Source organism: Scyliorhinus torazame, chromosome 11 (genome assembly GCF_047496885.1).
Source record: "Scyliorhinus torazame isolate Kashiwa2021f chromosome 11, sScyTor2.1, whole genome shotgun sequence".
In the NCBI taxonomy this organism is placed as follows: domain Eukaryota; kingdom Metazoa; phylum Chordata; class Chondrichthyes; order Carcharhiniformes; family Scyliorhinidae; genus Scyliorhinus; species Scyliorhinus torazame.
The window spans coordinates 107,640,004-107,657,863 of NC_092717.1; the positions used below are offsets into that span (position 1 = coordinate 107,640,004).

The 17,860-nt window shown below is 43.9% G+C and overlaps 1 protein-coding gene across 10 annotated transcripts in view; it reads left to right on the forward strand.

Annotated features, from left to right (window-relative positions):
• ncoa2 (nuclear receptor coactivator 2) overlaps positions 1 to 17,860 on the forward strand; it is a 440,942-nt gene that overhangs the window by 352,182 nt on the left and 70,900 nt on the right. For all 10 annotated transcript variants that reach the window (XM_072467588.1, XM_072467595.1, XM_072467593.1 and 7 more), the window contains one exon: positions 14,321 to 14,524. In XM_072467588.1, coding sequence (XP_072323689.1) covers positions 14,321 to 14,524 — 204 coding nt within the window. The remainder of the gene's footprint in view (positions 1 to 14,320; positions 14,525 to 17,860) is intronic.

Below are 17,860 nucleotides of genomic sequence, written 5' to 3' on the forward strand. Positions count from 1 at the left end.
CACTCACTCGTTTGTGGGGAGCACAATATGTCATCTGAAGAAGAGTCATATACCCACGGCTGTTGCCACACACAGTACAGGACAGGGTGCTCTCGGGGGGGGGGGGGGGGGGGGGGGGAGAGATCTCGGAAACTTACCAGGTGATGCAGGAGGAGGAGGAGGCCTCGGTGGTGGAGTTGAAAGGTAAGTGGGAGGAGGAGTTGGGAGAGGGGATCGGAGAGGGGACGTGAGCAGATGCCCTAGGGAGGGTGAACTCTTCCTCTTCGTGCGCAAGGCTCAGCCTCGTACAGTTTAAGGTGCTGCACAGGGCACACATGACCGGGACAAGGATGAGCAGGTTCTTTGGGGGTGAGGACAGGTGTGTTAGGTGCTCAGGGAGCCCAGCAAATCACACCCATATGTTCTGGGCATGCCCAGCGCTGGAGGAATTTTGGAAGGGCGTTGCGAGGACGGTGTCGAGGGTGGTAGGATCCAGGGTCAGACCGGGCTGGGGGCTCGCAATATTTCGGGTGGTAGAGGAGCCGGGAGTGCAGGAGGCGAAAGAGGCCGGAATTCGGGCTTTTACGTCCCTGGTAGCCCGGCGAAGGATTCTCCTTCAGTGGAAAGATGCGAGGCCCCCAAGCGTGGAATCCTGGATCAGCGATATGGCAGGGTTCATTAAATTGGAGAGTGTGAAATTCGCCTTGAGAGGGTCGGTACAAGGGTTCTTTAGGCGGTGGCAACCGTTCTTAGACTTTCTGGCAGAACGATAGACATTGGTCAGTGGCAGCAGCAGCTCGGGAGGGGGGGGGGGGTTTACTTTATTTTTGTTTATGTTATTTACACTGGAAGGGTCTGAGGGGGTGTATACACCTGTTGTCTTAAGGGGGGGGTTTACTTTATTTTTGTTTATGTTATTTACACTCTGAGGGGGTGTATACACCTGTTGTCTTAAGTCGGGGTGTTAATGTTAATTTATTATTTATGTACAGGGGGAGGGGGGTATGGAGGGTTGTTTTTCTGGACTGTGTTTTGTACTTAACCCTGTTGGGTTCGTTTTCTTTCTCATTTTGTTATTGATATTTTATGAAAACCTTTAATAAAATTTTTTTTTTTTTTTTAAAAAGAAGAGTCATATAGACCCGAAATGTTAACTCTGTTTCTCCACAGATGCTGCCAGACCTGCTGAGTTTATCCAGCATTTTCTGTTTTTGTCATCTTACTCATTGGTTTTACTTCAGAGATGTGGTTTATATCAGAGATTTCCATAATATTCCATGGAGCAATCATAATCATAAATTTTTGTGACAAAAATAAACAATGGTTTGGATTGTGTCCAAGGAAGGAGAATGATACCTGGGTGCTTGTTACCTGAAATGGGGTCAGATGGTTTAATGTCATAATTTTTAATTCCCTTTCCTGTCTAATAGGATTAGTGTATTTAGATTGTGGTCCTGTTACACTTGTGAGTTTGCACTCATAAGTACAAAAATATCATAGTGGTTCCTTCACTTTTTCAAAATTTAATTAAATATATCAAGGGAGGTACTGTGATCTTACATCCTTGTGTCTCCTGAGAGCTGATAACTTTAATCGTGCTCCATAGCTAATTTTAAAACCGACAACTTTCAACGTCCACATTTGAACTTTAAAGGTTTGCAAACCATATTGTGTCGACCTATTTGGTTCATTGCCCACAGAAATGTTGCAAATACACTTCATCGGCAATTCTGTGCCAGCCATCTGTAATTTATTCAGTTTAATAAAATTGCAAGAGATATGAAGGAAAAATGCCACATCCTACATCGGGTTTTCGGTGCTGTAGTAAGTAACTACACCATTAATCAAAAACAAAATACTGTCATTAGGGCATCATGCAGACAAACTGAGTTTGTATTGGCTCAGTGATATTCTTGCCTCTGATTTAGAAGGTCATGGGTTCCAGCTCCACTCTTGAGAATTAAGCACATTGTTTTGGCTGATTACTTTAGTGCAGTACTGAGGCCAACATCTGGGTTGACCTCTCTTTGGCTGCTGTTATTCATGGGGTAACTTGAATGATAGATTTAACTATTTCCTGTTCACAGGGTTAGTGAACAACTGAAGATTCAAGTTCATAGTAAGTCACCCTGTATCACAGAACAGGTAGAGGAGCAGTTGCTTCCCAACACCATTAGATTGATAATCAAAAACATTCACAGTTCAACTTCATGTCATATGAAGGAGGCTCTTGAGGAGTGGAATCACTGGCTAGGATATTTAAGATGGCGGGGTTTGCTTTCTTGCCATCCAAGGAGTTGTGAGATACCATAATACTGCTTGCCTTGTAGCCAGTTAATGCTCCAACGAGCATTAATTGGCTGGAAGCGGAACATCCGGCCCTCACTTGGGAGGAAGCCCCTCCTCAGAGCTGCCAACCAATTTGTTTGGCCAGAAGCTTACTCCTCTCTGCAGGTCCAGAAGACTGCAGTGGAGAAGACTGGAACTACCTAAGTCTGGCCTGGGGGGATGCTCACCTGCCTGCCCACCCCAATTATAGAGAAGTGGAGTTGGGCGGGAACTCGGAAGGCTACCTGAGAAACTTTACGGGCCACCCCCACCCTGGCCCACAAACCTGCTGGCAAGGGAATGTAAAATTCTGCCCACTGATCAGGATAAAGGTTGTCAACTCTTGACTGGTCACATTGCGGGAGATGTCAGTGGAAGTGACATCCTGGCAGTATGGCACAAGTGGGTTCTAAAGGAGTGCGAGAGAGGAAAACAAATTAGATTGTGAACGTCTCTGTTTGTACAGAGTGGGAAACACAGAACCTTTTACACAGAACAGACTTGAGAACCCAACGTTGTCCATTCCCTGCAGCTCTGTGTAAATAAACTAGCAATAAAACTGGCTATGGTGAACTACCCTGAAGTTCATCTTGTCCTAAAGTGGAAACTTAAAACAAGTAAATGCTTCCAATTCCTGTCTGGATTGTAATTCCATTCAGACTGTTATTTTCCTCCCCTCATTAAAAGTAAAATCCCATTCGAATCCGTTCCCACCCAAAAGGTAAAGAGAGAGAAACTTTGATCAGAGCTGCACGTTTACAGTGATTCCCTGGGGACAGATACTTATTGAAACCATTAAAGACATCCAGTGGTGTTGTCTGCCCCCGGGGACTAAATGTAAATCTGCAGCGCCGATACATGGGTTTCATCCCCCAAAACCCATTAAGATCAGGTTCTCGTTCCCCCAACCCAACAAAAACATCCCACGAGGATCAACGTCTATCCAATCTCCATCCTGGGATTTACCTGCATTAAATCAGAAGCCCCAAATGGGCGGTTTCTGTGAGCAGTGAGCAAGAGGAGGGGGAGATGTCCTCGAATCAGCACCTATTCTCTAGCACCTCCCACAGCTCAGCACCCAGCTCGATCTGTGGGTATTGCAAGGGTCAGAGACTGAGGAGGTCCCATCCTCCACCCCATCCTCCACCCGCAGAGTTTAAAAAACAGATGGAAACTTTCAATAGTGACACATGAACTTAGTTTAACGTCACAGAATCACAGAATACTACGGTGCGGAAAAGGCCCTTTGGCCCATCGAGTGCACCAACGAAACAAATGCCCTAAACTGCCCACCTGTTCCCACTTGCCAGCACTTGGCCCATAGCTTTGAATATTATGACGTGCCAAGTCCTCATCCAGGTACTTTTTAAAGAATGTAAGACATCCAGCCTCTACCACCCTCCCAGGCAGTGGGTTCCAGACCATCGCCATTCTCCAGGTAAAAATGTTTTTACTCAAGTCTCCCCTAAACCTCCCACCCCATTTTGAACATGTGTCCCCTCGTAACTGACCCTTCAGCTAAGAGGAAAGCTGCTCCATTTCCATCTTTTGAGTATTTTTTCACATCATTAAAACTAGGACATCAAATATAGAAGACAATCAGATACATGCCAATACTAGTACGCTTGCTTTCTTCTTGCTATGCTCCTTTTCCAAGTTACCTCCACTCAAGAAAGGTTTTCAATGTATCTCGGCATTTAGGGTTTTTTTTAATTTGAAGTACCCAATTCATTTTTTTTCCCCAATTACGGAGCAATTTGGCGTGACCAATCCTCCTACCCTGCACATCTTTGGGTTGTTGGGGTGAGACCCACACAGACACTGAGACCCGGAGCCGGGATTGAACACTGGTCCTTGGCGCTGAGAGACAGCAGTAACCACTGTGCCACCCAGGCATTTATGAGTTTAATGAAATTTTTGTAGCCCCACAACAGGCAGCAGCGCTCCTGTAGCTTCAGTCTTGGGACTCTGTGTTTAAGCTGGGCTAAGTGGTTTGATATGAATTTTCCTGACGGGTGAAAGTTCAGTTGTCCTTGCAACAACATTTGCTCCTAAATTTACCTCTTCCTCCTTGAGGTCGAGGCTCAGTGCCAGTGGAAAAACAGGCTGCACATAAATCTGTTTACGTTTATGTCATATCACTGAGAATGCAATCCAATCACTGCTTTCAATGAACAATGACTGGCCGGAGGTTGTGTATGCATTTTGACCATCATTTCTTACAAATATTGTTTTAGAATCTACTGGATTGATTTTAATAGCCACCGGGATATTGCTAGCGAATCCGATAGAGCCATGGCTATTCAGGGTGTATTGGCAGCCCTATATTTTTTTTTTTTTTAAAACATTTTTATCAACCGATGAATCAGTGCTCATCCCTATTGGACACCACTTCATAACAGCAATACAGAATGCACTTTGTGTGGAGGACTTTCAACATCCACCTGCAAAAATGGCTTGACTGAGCTGGCCAAGTCCTGAAATTTATAGCTGCCAGACTGAGAATATGCTACTTTTTAAACAAAATAAATTTAGCGTGGCCAATCCAGCTACCCTGCACGCAAACACAGGGAGAATGTGCAAACTCCACACGGACAGTGATCCAGAGCCGGGAATGAACCTGGGACCTCGGCGCAGTGAGGCAGCTGTGCTAACCACTACACCACCCTGCTGCCCTGAGAATATGCTACTTGACCTCATCCTTACCAGACTAATATCACAGATGCATCTGCTTGTGATCGTGTTGATGGGGATTGTTGCCATTATGGAGACCAAAAGTGTGTTCACAATGAGGGCACCCTCCACTGTGCCCTGTGCTATTAAAGCCACATAAAGTGCTATAAGGCAAGAACCAATCTCATCGCTCAAAACTGGGCAAACATGAAGCACTGTGGGCCGTTAAAGCCGAAGAATTGCATAACACCACAAATTGTAACCTCATGTCCTAGTATATCCCTCACTATTACAAACCATCAAAGTCAACCCTGGTTCAATGGGTAATGTAGACAAGCATGTTAGTGAACCAGACTTGGGAAAACTACACAGCACAAAATTGTATACATGCTAAATAGCAAAAACAGCATTGATTTTATGTATAGACAGCTAAACAATTCCACAATTAACAGATCGGGTCAAAGCTCTTAACCATGCCATATCCAGTTGTGAATGATGGTGGAGTATTAAACAATTAATGGGTGAAGGAGGCTCCATGAACTTCCTCAGCTTCCATGTTGGCAGAGCCCATTATGTGATTGCAAACGATGAGACTGCAGCATTTGCAGCTATCTTCAGCCATAAGTGCTGAATAGACGATTCTTCTCTTCCTCCTCATTAGGAATTCACAATCACAGGATACAGTAGTAAGCCAATTCGATTCACTACATGTGACATGAAAAAAAAGATTTGAGTGCACTAGACACAATAACGTTTATGGACCCCGACAACATCCTGGCTGTGCTGTTTTAAATCTGTGCTCCACAACTAACTGCCCCCCCCCCCCCCCCCCAGCTTTGAACAGCTGCAATCTATCTGGTGTATGTACACCTACAGTGCTGTTAGGAAGAGATTTCCAGGATTTTAGCCCAGCGACAGAGAAGGAATAGCGATGTATTTCCAAGTCAGGATGGTGTGTGACTTGGAGGGGAATTTCCAGGCATGTCTCCATGTGTCTGCTGCCCTGGTCTTTCCAGATGGTAGCGGTTGCCGGTTTAGAAGGTGCTGTCGAAGGAGCCTTTGTGAGTTGCTGCAGTGCTGTTGTAGATGGTATACAATGTTGCCACTCTGCCAGTGGTGGAGTGAGTGAACATTTAAGGTGATGGATGGGGTCCGATCAAGCAGACTGCTTTGTTGATGCTGAGGGATTCAACAATGGTAATGCCGTTGAATGTTAAGAGGAGATTGTTAGATGCCCTCTTGTTGAAGATGGTCATTGCCTAGTGAATGTGTGGCGTGAATGTTGCTTGCCACACTTTATCAGCCAAGCCTGAATATTGTCCAGTTTGGCTAATTATCTCCCTATCAGGCTAATCCCATACATCTGATGGTAGAAGTCTTTAAAACTGCTGTCGAGTAGCAATTATTCATCAATAACTGCTCATTGATACTCAGTTTTGGTTCCAGCTGGGACCACTTTGGCCTTGTATATATTTTTTACTGTTTTAATAAAAAGATATGGTCCAAACATGTCAGACGCAAGCTGAATTGTAGCGTTGACTGCCCTTGACAGTGAGGAGCCTGAGGACATCCCGCCTGTCGATGATCCCGGTGGCGGGATCAAGGCAGCCCCTGGGTTGGTTGGTGGGCCCGTGTCGCCCGCCGCACTCTGTGTGGTGGAGGATTCGGGCCCGGAGGGCGACTGTCCGAAGGCTGTCAGCCGCCCAGTGTCGGGAGCGCAGTGTGCACATGAGGCGCTCTGCAGCGGGGTGCAGGGCTCATTCATGCCTGACACTGTGTCACCCCTCACTCCCTCTGGGGGACTCCCGGAACCTGGCACATCATAATTGAAGGTTCTTTTATTTTTCTGCCTCCGTAGATAGTTCAGGCAAAAGAAATCCAGGAGGGTGGAAATGAAATGAAAAGTTTCAAATGTTTTCACTGTAATAAGCTAGGCCATGTAAAGTCACAGTGTTGGTGATTGAAGAAAAGCACTGGGAAGGCTGATGTGGTAAAATGGTAAGAGATGAGGAGTTATATAGTTTGGGAAGAATGTTGCCAGAAAAGGTGGTAATATGTGGAATTCAGGGTGAGAGGAATTCAGGGTTCCATTATATAAGGTAAGTTTGGAAAGTCCAGTGAAGAGTGGTGAAGTGGTAGTAGGAGTAATCGAGAAACTATATTATCCAGGAATACAGTTTATCTTGGGTAATGATGTAGCTGGATTGCAAGTGGGAGTGATGCCTACTGTGGTTGATAAGCCAGTGGAAAATCAGACAACTGAAGCGTTTAAGGACAAATATCCTGGGATTTTTCCAGATTGTGTAGTAACAAGGTCGCAAAGTCACAGGTTAAGACAAGAGGAGGAATCAAAGAGTGAAGTTGAAGTGCAATTATCAGAAACGATTTTTGATCAGATGGTTGAAAAAGAACAAGAACAGGTGGAGGATGAGGCGGATATGTTTAGTTCAGGAAAATTGACGGAGTTACAACAGAAAGATATAAAAATAAAACTGATGTATCAGAAAGCATATACAGAAGAGGAATCTGAGTGTATACCAGAGTGTTATTACCGTAAAAGTGATGTCTTGATGAGAAAATGGAGACCTTTACATATGCAGGCGGATGAAAAGTGGGCAGAAGTTCATCAAGTGGTATTGCCGGTAGGGTATAGAAAGGAGGTGTTGCGAGTTGCACATGAGGTACCAGTGGGAGGTCATTTGGGAATACGGAAAACTCAAGCCAAAATCCAGAAACATTTTTATTGGCCTGGACTACATAAAGATATAGTTACATTTTGTCAATCATGTCACACATGTCAAGTGATAGGGAAACCTCAAGCAGTGATAAAACCAGCACCCTTAATACTTATTCCAGCATTTGAGGAACCTTTTACAAGGGTCCTAATTGATTGCGTAGGACCGCTTCCTAAAACGAAAAGTGGGAATCAATATCTTTTGACTATAATGGATGTGTCTACTAGGTTTCCAGAGGCCATTCCAGTACGTAATATTACAGCTAAAAAGATTGTGGAGGAGTTACTTAAATTCTTTACCAGATATGGACTACTCCCAGAAATTCAATCGGATCAAGGATCAAATTGTACCTCAAGGTTATTCAAAGAAGTTATGGATAGCTTAGGAATAAAACAATTTAAATCAACTGCGCACCATCCAGAATCGCAGGGAGCGTTAGAAAGGTGGCATCAGACATTACAGACAATGTTGAGGGCTTATTGTCAAGATTATCCAGAGGATTGGGATAAAAGAATTCCATTCGTACTGTTTGCAATTAGGGATGCACCTAATGAGTCAACCAAATTTAGTCCTTTTGAACTAAGTTTTGGTCATGAGGTAAGAGGACCACTTAAATTGATTAAAGAAAAATTGGTGCGAGAAATCAGAAATTACATTATTGGATTACGTATCAAATATTAGGGAACGATTAAATAGAGCAGGTGAATTAGCTAGACAACATTTGAAAGTTCACAAAATGTGATGAAATGGGTAGCGGACAAGAAATCCAAAGTTCGTAGTTTTGCCAGTGGAGATCAAGTTTTCGTATTGTTACCAGTGATAGGTGAACCACGCGAAGCATGGTACATTGGCGAGACCATGCAGATGCTGCGACAACGAATGAACAGCAACAATCACCAGGCAGGAATGTTCCCTTCCAGTCGGGGAACACTTCAGCAGTCAAGGGCATTCAGCCTCTGATCTCCGGGTAAGCGTTCTCCAAGGTGGCCTTCAGGACGCACGACAACGCAGAATCGCCGAGCAGAAACTTATAGCCAAGTTCCGCACACATGAGTGCGGCCTCAACCGGGACCTGGGATTCATGTCGCATTACATTCATCCCCCACCATCTGGCCTGCGAAATCCTACCAACTGTCCTGGCTTGATACAATTCACACCTCTTTAACCTGGGGTTATCCCATCTCTGGATCTGTAAAGATTTAATCACCTGCTAATGGTCGCATTCTAAGCATTGTTTGGCATCTTAGAATTTGTCTATATATATGTTTCTGGAACATACCTCTTCATTCACCTGAGGAAGGAGCAGCACTCCGAAAGCTAGTGACATCGAAACAAACCTGTTGGACTTTAACCTGGTGTTGTAAGACTTCGTACTGTGCTCACCCCAGTCCAACGCCGGCATCTCCACATCATCTTTAAAAGCTAGGTTTTGTGGACCTTATCAGACTGAAAGGAAATTAAGTGAGGTGAATTATGTGGGTAAAAACATCAGATCGAAGGAAGATTCACCGAGTGTGTCATGTGAATATGCTTAAAAGGTACTTTGAAGGGGAAGGAGAGAAAAAGGAGATTTTAATGATTCTAACTCCGTGACGAACCCAATCCAGATGACTGTGAATTTGACATACCTCAAATTAAATTGGAAAATGAGGATGTTCTTAAAAATTGTGATAAATTGGTGAGTTACCTTCCAGAGGAAAAATGAACTGACCTGAAAGAATCATAGAATCATAGAATTTACAGTGCAGAAAGAGGCCATTCGGCCCATCAAGTCTGCACCGGCCTTGGAAAGAGCACCCTACCCAAGCCCGCACCCCCACCCCATCCCCATAACCCAGTAACCCCACCCAACACTAAGGGCAATTTTGGACACTAAGGGCAATTTAGCATGGCCAATCCACCTAACCCGCACATCTTTGGACTGTGGGAGGAAACCGGAGCACCCGGAGGAAACCCACGCACACACTGGGAGAACGTGCAGACTCGCACAGACTGACGCAGCAGGGAATTGAACCTGGGACCCTGGCGCTGTGAAGCAATTGTGCTAACCACTATGCTACCGTGCTGCCCTTATTGAGTTATTGATATCACAGGGGCAAGTTTGTGGAGATACATTGGGAAGTACTAAAATGGCGATACATGATGTAGATGTGGGAAATGCTGTTTAAATCAAACAACATCCATGTAGACTTAATCCTTAAAAATTGGCGCAGGCTAACAAAGAGATTGAGAGTATGCTTAAAAATGGCATAATTGGAGTGGGTTGCAGCCAATGGAGCTCACCCATAGTGATGGTGCCTAAACCAGACGGTACCCAACGGTTGTGTGTGGACTATAGAAAGGTTAATGCAGTCACAAGAATGGACTCTTATCCTGAGAAAGTGGGACAATCAGCTTTTATTTCCAAATTGGATTTACTTAAAGGTCACTGGCAGGTTACTTTATCCGAAAGGGCGAAGGAGATTTCAGCTTTTGTGACTCCAGATGGTATATACCAATTCAAAATTATGCCATTTGGCATGAAAAACGCCCCAGCCACATTTCAACGGTTAACTAACAAAGTTGTTTCAGGATTACCCAATTGTGCGGTATACATCGGCGATCTGGTAATTTCCAGCCAGACATGGACAGAACATTTAAAACATCTGATAAAGTTATTCGATTGACTTCAGGAGGCAGGTTTGGTGATAAACCTAGCCAAAAGTGAATTTGGAAAAGCCCAAGTCACTTTTCTTGAGGAGTTTCCGATACCCTCGAGACAAAGGGAAATAATGCGATTTCTTGGCATGAGTGGATTTGATCGAACATTGGTGAAAAAGTTTTGTAGCGTGATTGCTCCACTGATGGACTTGCTGAAGAAACGTCGAAAATTTCAATGGACAGCGGAGTTTCGACAGGCATTTGACTGCCTGAAAGCTATGATAACCAATGCTCCTGTGTTGGAGAATTACAAGGGACTCTGTGATCAGATTGAACTAAAGTATCTGACTTTAAAGAGAAATGTCGAGGCACAGAGAAATGGACGGATCATGCAGAGACCAACTTGTTCAAAGAGACTGTCAATCGAAAAGGATTTCAGTTGGAGGAAGAAGAACAAAAAAAAAAGAACTATTATTATACCTGTTTGCGTGTCGTTTTTGCAACGATGAAGTATATTTACTGTGTGCATTTCTTAAAGAATGGTGAAAAATGAAACCATCTTGAAGTTGATGGGGTTTTTTTTCTGGGGGGGGGGGAGGTGTCATGTGAGAGTATCTTTAAGAAATGGGTGTTTAGGAAAGGTACCTTTAAGAAATGTTTGGCTGCTCATGTTACTGCATTGATGTCAGAGTGTGGGTGGAGCTTAGCTCTGGTTCTGCTTTTAGTTTCACTTTGAGAAAAGCTTGGGTGTGTCTCTGTCTTTTTGGTTTTGTTTTCCAGTGGGTTGCAGCTGATGTCAGCCAAAGCAGCTGTACTGTTGATCTGCCATGAAGGACTATCTCTTGATCATTTGGTGAATTCAGAAATTTAAATGTTTTCAGTATTGAATGTAAACACTGATGTGCTTCTGTTTAAAGGTTGTTAAGTCTTTTGGATGTTAAAAGGACAGCTTAAAGGATTACTTAGTGTTGTATTCTTTGGAGGTTATCTTTGAATTAATGGTTGCTAAGATATTCACTTTGTTTTAAAAAGGTTAACTTAAGTTCATAGAATAAACATGGTTTTGTTTTAAAAAAAATACTTTTTCATTTCTGCTGTACCATACCTGTAGAGTGAGCCGGGTGCTCCCCATACCACAAGCTATTACAAGTTGTGGGTCAGGTGAACTCCATGATACATTTTGGGATTCTCTAAACCCTGACCCATAACACTTTACCACTTGAGTATTTCTCATGTCCCCAGTTTCTATTCCCCTCAGTCTAAAACTGATGTCGGAAATCAAGCTTTGATTTATGAACTAATTCATAGTCATCGGCCATTTCTGCTGCTAATCTCGCAGTTTTAACCCTCTGCTCTTCCACAAGAGTTCTCACTACATCAGGAATTGAATTTTTAAACTCCTACAAAAGCATAATTTCTCTGAGAGCTTCATACATTTGGTCTATTTACAAAGCCCTTATCCACCTATTAAAATTACTCTGGTTGAGCCTTTCAAACTCCATGTATGTTTGACCAAATTATTTTCTTAAATTTCTAAACCTTTGTCTGTAAGTTCCAGGCACTAGTTCATATGCACCTAAGATGGATTCTTTCACCTCCTCATACGTCCCAGATACCTCCTCCGGTAGTGATGCAAACACTTCACTAGCCCTACCTATCAGCTTTGTTTGAATCAGTAATACCCACATGTCCTGTGGCCATTTCATTTGTTTAGCTACCTTCTCAAATGAAACGAAAAAGGCTTCTACCGCCTTCTCATCAAACCTTGGCAATGCTTGGACATATTTAAATAGATTCCCACCAAACCTTCGACTTTGACGCTCTTTCTCACTATCCTCATCATTGTCATCCAACTGTACGTCTGCCAATTTTAACTGACTGTCATGTTTCATGGCCATTTTTGAAGTTCAAACTCTCTCTCTTTATCTTTTTCCCTGATCTGTATCTCCCTTTCTCTTTTTGTTCTGTTAGGGCTATTATTTATTTTCTCCTTTCTTTACTCTAATTTTCCTCTCTCTTTCTCTCGCTCTTTCTTTTTCCTCTCTCTTTCGTATTCAAGCTGCTTTAATTCTTTCTCATGTTCCATTTGTTTCATTTACAACTGAATTTTTGCTATTTTCAATGAGTCAAACTGTATCTCCGGCAACTTTAAATGCTTAGCCACCGCCATAATGACCTTGTCTTTTCGCATTTTGTCAGGTAATGTTAACTGCAATGTTTTCGCCAAATCTAACAGTCTGCTTTTAGTCTCTGTCCGTCAGGTACTGCGTGTGACCGTCTCCACCCGCAAAAACCTCTGAGCCTCTGAAAGAGCCATTGTCCACAACACACTCCCTACTTAAACTAAAATATCACACCTGAAAAGCACCCAAAATATGCTCACCCCTCACTGTCTTTAGGTTCTCAAAGCCAATCCAATAGATAGACTTTTATCCCCCTCAAGCCCCCAATTTGTTATGGGCCAGGGTTTAGAGAACTCCAAAGTGTATCATGGAGTTCACCTGACCCACAACTTTTAATAGATTGTGGTATGGGAGGCACACGGCCCACTCTACGGGTGTGGTACAGCAGAAATGGAAAAGTATTTCTTAAAGCAAAACAATGTTTATTCTATGAACTCAAGTTAATCTTTTTAAAACATACAGTGAACATCTCAGCAACCATCAACTCAAATACAACCCCCAAAGAATACAACACTAAGTAATACTTTAAGCTTTCCTTTTAGCATCCAAAAGACTTAAAACACCTTTCACCAGAAGCACATTAGGTTCACATTCACTACTGAGAACATTTGTAATTCTGAATTCACCAAATGATCAAGTGATAATCTTTTGATGGCAGCGAGAACAGCAGTACACCTGCTTGGTCTGGCTTCAGCTCCAACACTGAAAACGAAACTAAAACACATCCTACAGCCTGCTCAAAAAAAAAGCTGACAGACAGGCCAGCTCCACCCACTCTCTAACATCACTGCAGTAGTAAATACTCATTTCTTAAAGGTACTCTCACATGACACATAATAGTACATGAAGTGCAACCCTACTATAGGATAACATTCTGCCTTTAGGCCACAGAAAGACAAAATAGTTAAACAAAGCAGTGGCAATGCCAGGAAGCTTTTGACAACTGAAGTCCGTTGAACTGAGGACATTGGCGAGAGCTGTAGTACCAGAATAACTCTTCTCTTTGCTTTGCACTAGAGTAACAGAAATGAAGAGTTGAAAGTGCCACCCACTTTCTTGCAAATACAGTTGCATTATGGTTTCAAATTACTTGTACCCACTCGAGGTGTTTCTGGTAAAACACATTGCTGCCCCAAAAATGCATGTATCTGGAAATCTAATTTTAAATATTTTTCAATTTGATATAAAATTTGCTTCACATCTGGAAATGAAAATATTCCCCATTTTCTGTGGCTGGGTACCCAACAGAGTCTGCCATAAATTAGAACGGGTGAAGTCGATGCCAAATCAAAAGAGAAAAATAAATCAAAAGAACAATTGCCTTGAGAGAGACAAAGAAAAAGTTAGGGTGAAAAATCTAAGCACTTATAAAATGGATAAGACTCCAACTTTCTGTTTAGTTTTAACCTGCCATGCCCCATCTTCATGCCATTCAATGCATTTCAATGGTGAGCCAATCATGAGACGAGGTTTTCAGGAAGCTAACAATGGTGTGACACACTACAGGCAACGACTTGTTGGATTTCTTTGCTTAACTGTAGGTCTTCTGTCAGCTGCAGTTGCTGTCGCATTTGCACATAAGTAAACCCTCACCATTATTTTGATAAAGTATGGACCATTAATAAACGAGAATTATTCAGCCTGGCATAGCATGAGCACAATCGTTCTGATGGTTTGTTTATTTTTTACATAAAGGATTGTTCCCAGGAAAATATTTAATACTGGCAACATAGCTCATGACTAACGTACATTCATTTTTTTCTTTTAACTCTTAAATTGTAGCTTTCAATAATCCTCGAGCTGTACAGCCAACCAGACCACAGCAACAGGGCCGAAACGCAGCATTGGACATACATATGCAAGGCCAGACTACTGCAGGACCTTTCCCATCAATGCGAAGTAGTGGTCCATATGCAGTAATGTCACAACAAGTGATGGGTAATCAAGGGATGATGGCAAGTCAAGGAAGTTTAGCAACCAATGCAGGTATGTTCACTTCATATTGGACTTGTTTGACTTGAATGGGGGGTTTTCTCCTTTGGATATATCTGCAACTAGTTTGAAAGCATCCAAATGACGAGAAATAGTTTGTTAGGATAGTCCGGCATAAAAGTTACCTTTATATTAGTGAAAACTTCCTCAAATTTGCACAAGGGGTGCATTTTTGTTTTTGTTTCTCTACAAAAACAAGCTTTTGCAGAGATGGGTTCCATATGCATATAAGTCCTTTTAGTGTTTTGAACAAATAGCAATTCCTTGTGCTCAAACCTAAATGGAATGTTTGACCACACTGGGGGCGGAATTCTCTCCCCCCCCCCCCCCCCCCCCCCAACGCCGGGTGGGAGAATCGCCGGGGCGCCGCCCCGACACCCACACGCGATTCTCCCACCCCCCCAAAGCAGCGCCACGAGAATCACGCCTGGCCACTCGGAGAATCGCCGCTCGCCGTTTGCAAAAGGATGGGCCGAGCGGCCGCCCCAACACGACAGGTTCCCGCCGGCGCCGTCCACACCTGGTCGCTGCCGGCAGGAACGCTTGGGGGGCGGCCTGCGAGGCGGGGAGGGGGGGGTTCCTGCACCGGGGGGGCTTCCGATGGTGTCTGGCCCGCGATCGGTGCCCACCGATCGGCGGGCTGGCCTCTCTAAAGGAGGACCTCCTTTCCTCCGCCGCCCCACAAGAGCCATCCGCCATCTTCTTGCGGGGAGGACGGCAACCGGGCATGCGCCGGTGACGTCATTTACGCGACGCCGGCCGCGTCATTGACGCGGTGCCGCTTTTTACGCGGCGCCGAGGCCCAGCACGCCTAAAATACGCGACGCCGCTCCTAGCCCCCTGGGGGCGGGAGAGTAGGGGGCTGGGAGCGGGCTCCGACGCCGGAGTGAATCACTCCAGTTTTCACTCCGACGTCGAGACTTTGTCTCCATTTCGGAGAATCGCGCCCTGGGTATCTAAACCCTGTCAGATTCCCTTTTTTTTCTTCTATCTCTCACTATGCCTCTCCCCCCTGTTGTTGTGCCTCCTTTAATTTCTCTCCTGCCAGGTATACTGCACCCCAAGTCCCTACCCCAATCCTTCAGTATTCCTCAAACCCTACTACTGTCCCAGACTTGTCTCCCTCCTGAATGAACATAGTTTCTTCAGTGCCTCTTTCCACATTTTCCGACTGGTCCAACAAGAACTCATGTTGTCTTTTACCAACAGGAAACCCTATTGCTCACTCCCCTCTCTCCTGGGGTCTAAGCTTGCCAATTCATCTTCCTGTCCCACCCACGCTCCCTATGAACTCTACCAGCGGATCAACTATCACCGTTCTTCTCTGCTTCTCACTCCAGTATATCCATCTATTTGTGAACATAGCCCTTGCCATCCATGAACATGTGATTGCATCAACATGATTGCCTTGACAGAAACTTGACTAGTGATCAAAAGAGAAAATGCTGGAAAATCTCAGCAGGTCTGGCAGCATCTGTAGGGAGAGAAAAGAGCTAACGTTTGAGTCCAGGTGACCCTTTGTCAAAGCTTTGACAAAGGGTCAGCTGGACTCGAAACATTGGCTCTTTTCTCTCCCTACAGATGCTGCCAGACCTGCTGAGATTTCCAGCATTTTCTCCTTTGGTTTAAGATTCCAGCATCCGCACTAATTTGCTTTTATCTGCTTGACGAGTGACAATACTTTCCACCAAAATGAAGCCCTCTCCATTTGATTATACCTTTCATCACTTGCCCGCTCCAGATTGCCCTCATCACCAGTGACACTAGTCTGCCCCTTACTGCTTTTGAACCTTCTCCTATTTGGGAAATCTAACCTCAACTCTTCTTTAAATCCTCAATCTACTTTCATTGGGTATCTTCACTTCTTCCCTTGCTCAGACCCTGCACCCAGCAACTTCTTATCCTCAGTGATTTCAACTTCCACCTCACCTCATCATGCTTTGAATTCACTACTCTCCCATCCTCCCTTAACTTCCCCATCCGTATAAACTCCCCAATCCAAATTCACGACCAACCCCAATGAATTGCCATCTAGAAGGCGACTATTGGCATTGTGTCAATCACATTAAAGGGCATCTCCTTTGTACCTTACTCCACTTGACTGCCTTCTGTTTCGACCACTGGAAAAGAAAAGTCCCAAGTTACTTACAAGGCCACTTTCAAATTCCCACAGTCTACCTTTTGGCCCTCTATTCACCAGTGCATTTCTGTAGCTAACGATCTGCTTAATCCTCACCACCACCTTTGATGCCCGTGTTCCTATTTAGTTCATTGTGCTCGCTCATCTTGGTCATTCTCCACACCCAACCTCCAATCTTCACTTAAGTCTCAAACCTTCAGCTCAACAAAGTATTGCAATGTGAGGAATTCATAGACTTGCCTGTCAGTAAGATTGCATTATTGTTGTTGGGTTAGAGTAGTTTCAATAACTTCCAAAAACTTATCTGCAAACACTAACTTTATTGTAATTTATTTGCAGTTACAAGCACACTCCCTTGCACTAGCATCCTTCCATGCTGCTTTCTCTAATACTAATGTGGTCAAGAGAGTATGTCACTTCCTTCTATGACATCACAGACATTTATAATTAACCTTTATGGGACTCAGTCTAACGTACTCCATTATGCTACAAAGATCATCCATTCAGCTGCCTCTGCTGCTTCTCTCTTCCCTCCAGCCACAGTTTGCTAAAATTCCCTCCATCTTAGCTCTGAATTTGCAACTGTTTCTCTCCCATCTCCCCTCATGCCATCTCTGAGCTCACCTTGTCCATAAGATCCACCTTCTACTCCCTCAATCCTACTCACACCAAACTGCTGACCACATCCTTGACCCCCATGTTAGCTGATACTAATGGTTCTCTTGCCTCCGATACTGTCATCTTTCCTTTCAAATCTGCTGCCATCACCTTCTCCTTGTCCCCTCTGCCATTGCAAACTGGTATTTGGTATAATTTCTGACAGCAGTAAGTGGTTTTGTTCTGGCTCTACAAGAAGTAATTGCGTTAGCTATTATGAGAACTTTGACCTACCAGCTAACTGAATTTAGGAAAATGATGATTTTGGTGTGGTATGAGCTTTTCACCCAGCCCCTGTTTAACTCCTGCTAGTCAAAAGAAGCTTCTGTAACAGTTACACTACCCACCTCAAACTACAATGTGGCATTTGCAAAGCTTTGATATTACTCCAAAAACCGTTGAAATGAAATGCTGCGTATCCTAAGGCCCTGGTTTGTTAATTGTACCTGATGAATTTTAGGGGAAAACATTGTAATTAGTGATGGGTGCACTGTAGTGTGGCATCTTTCATAACACTGAACTTTCTAATACCA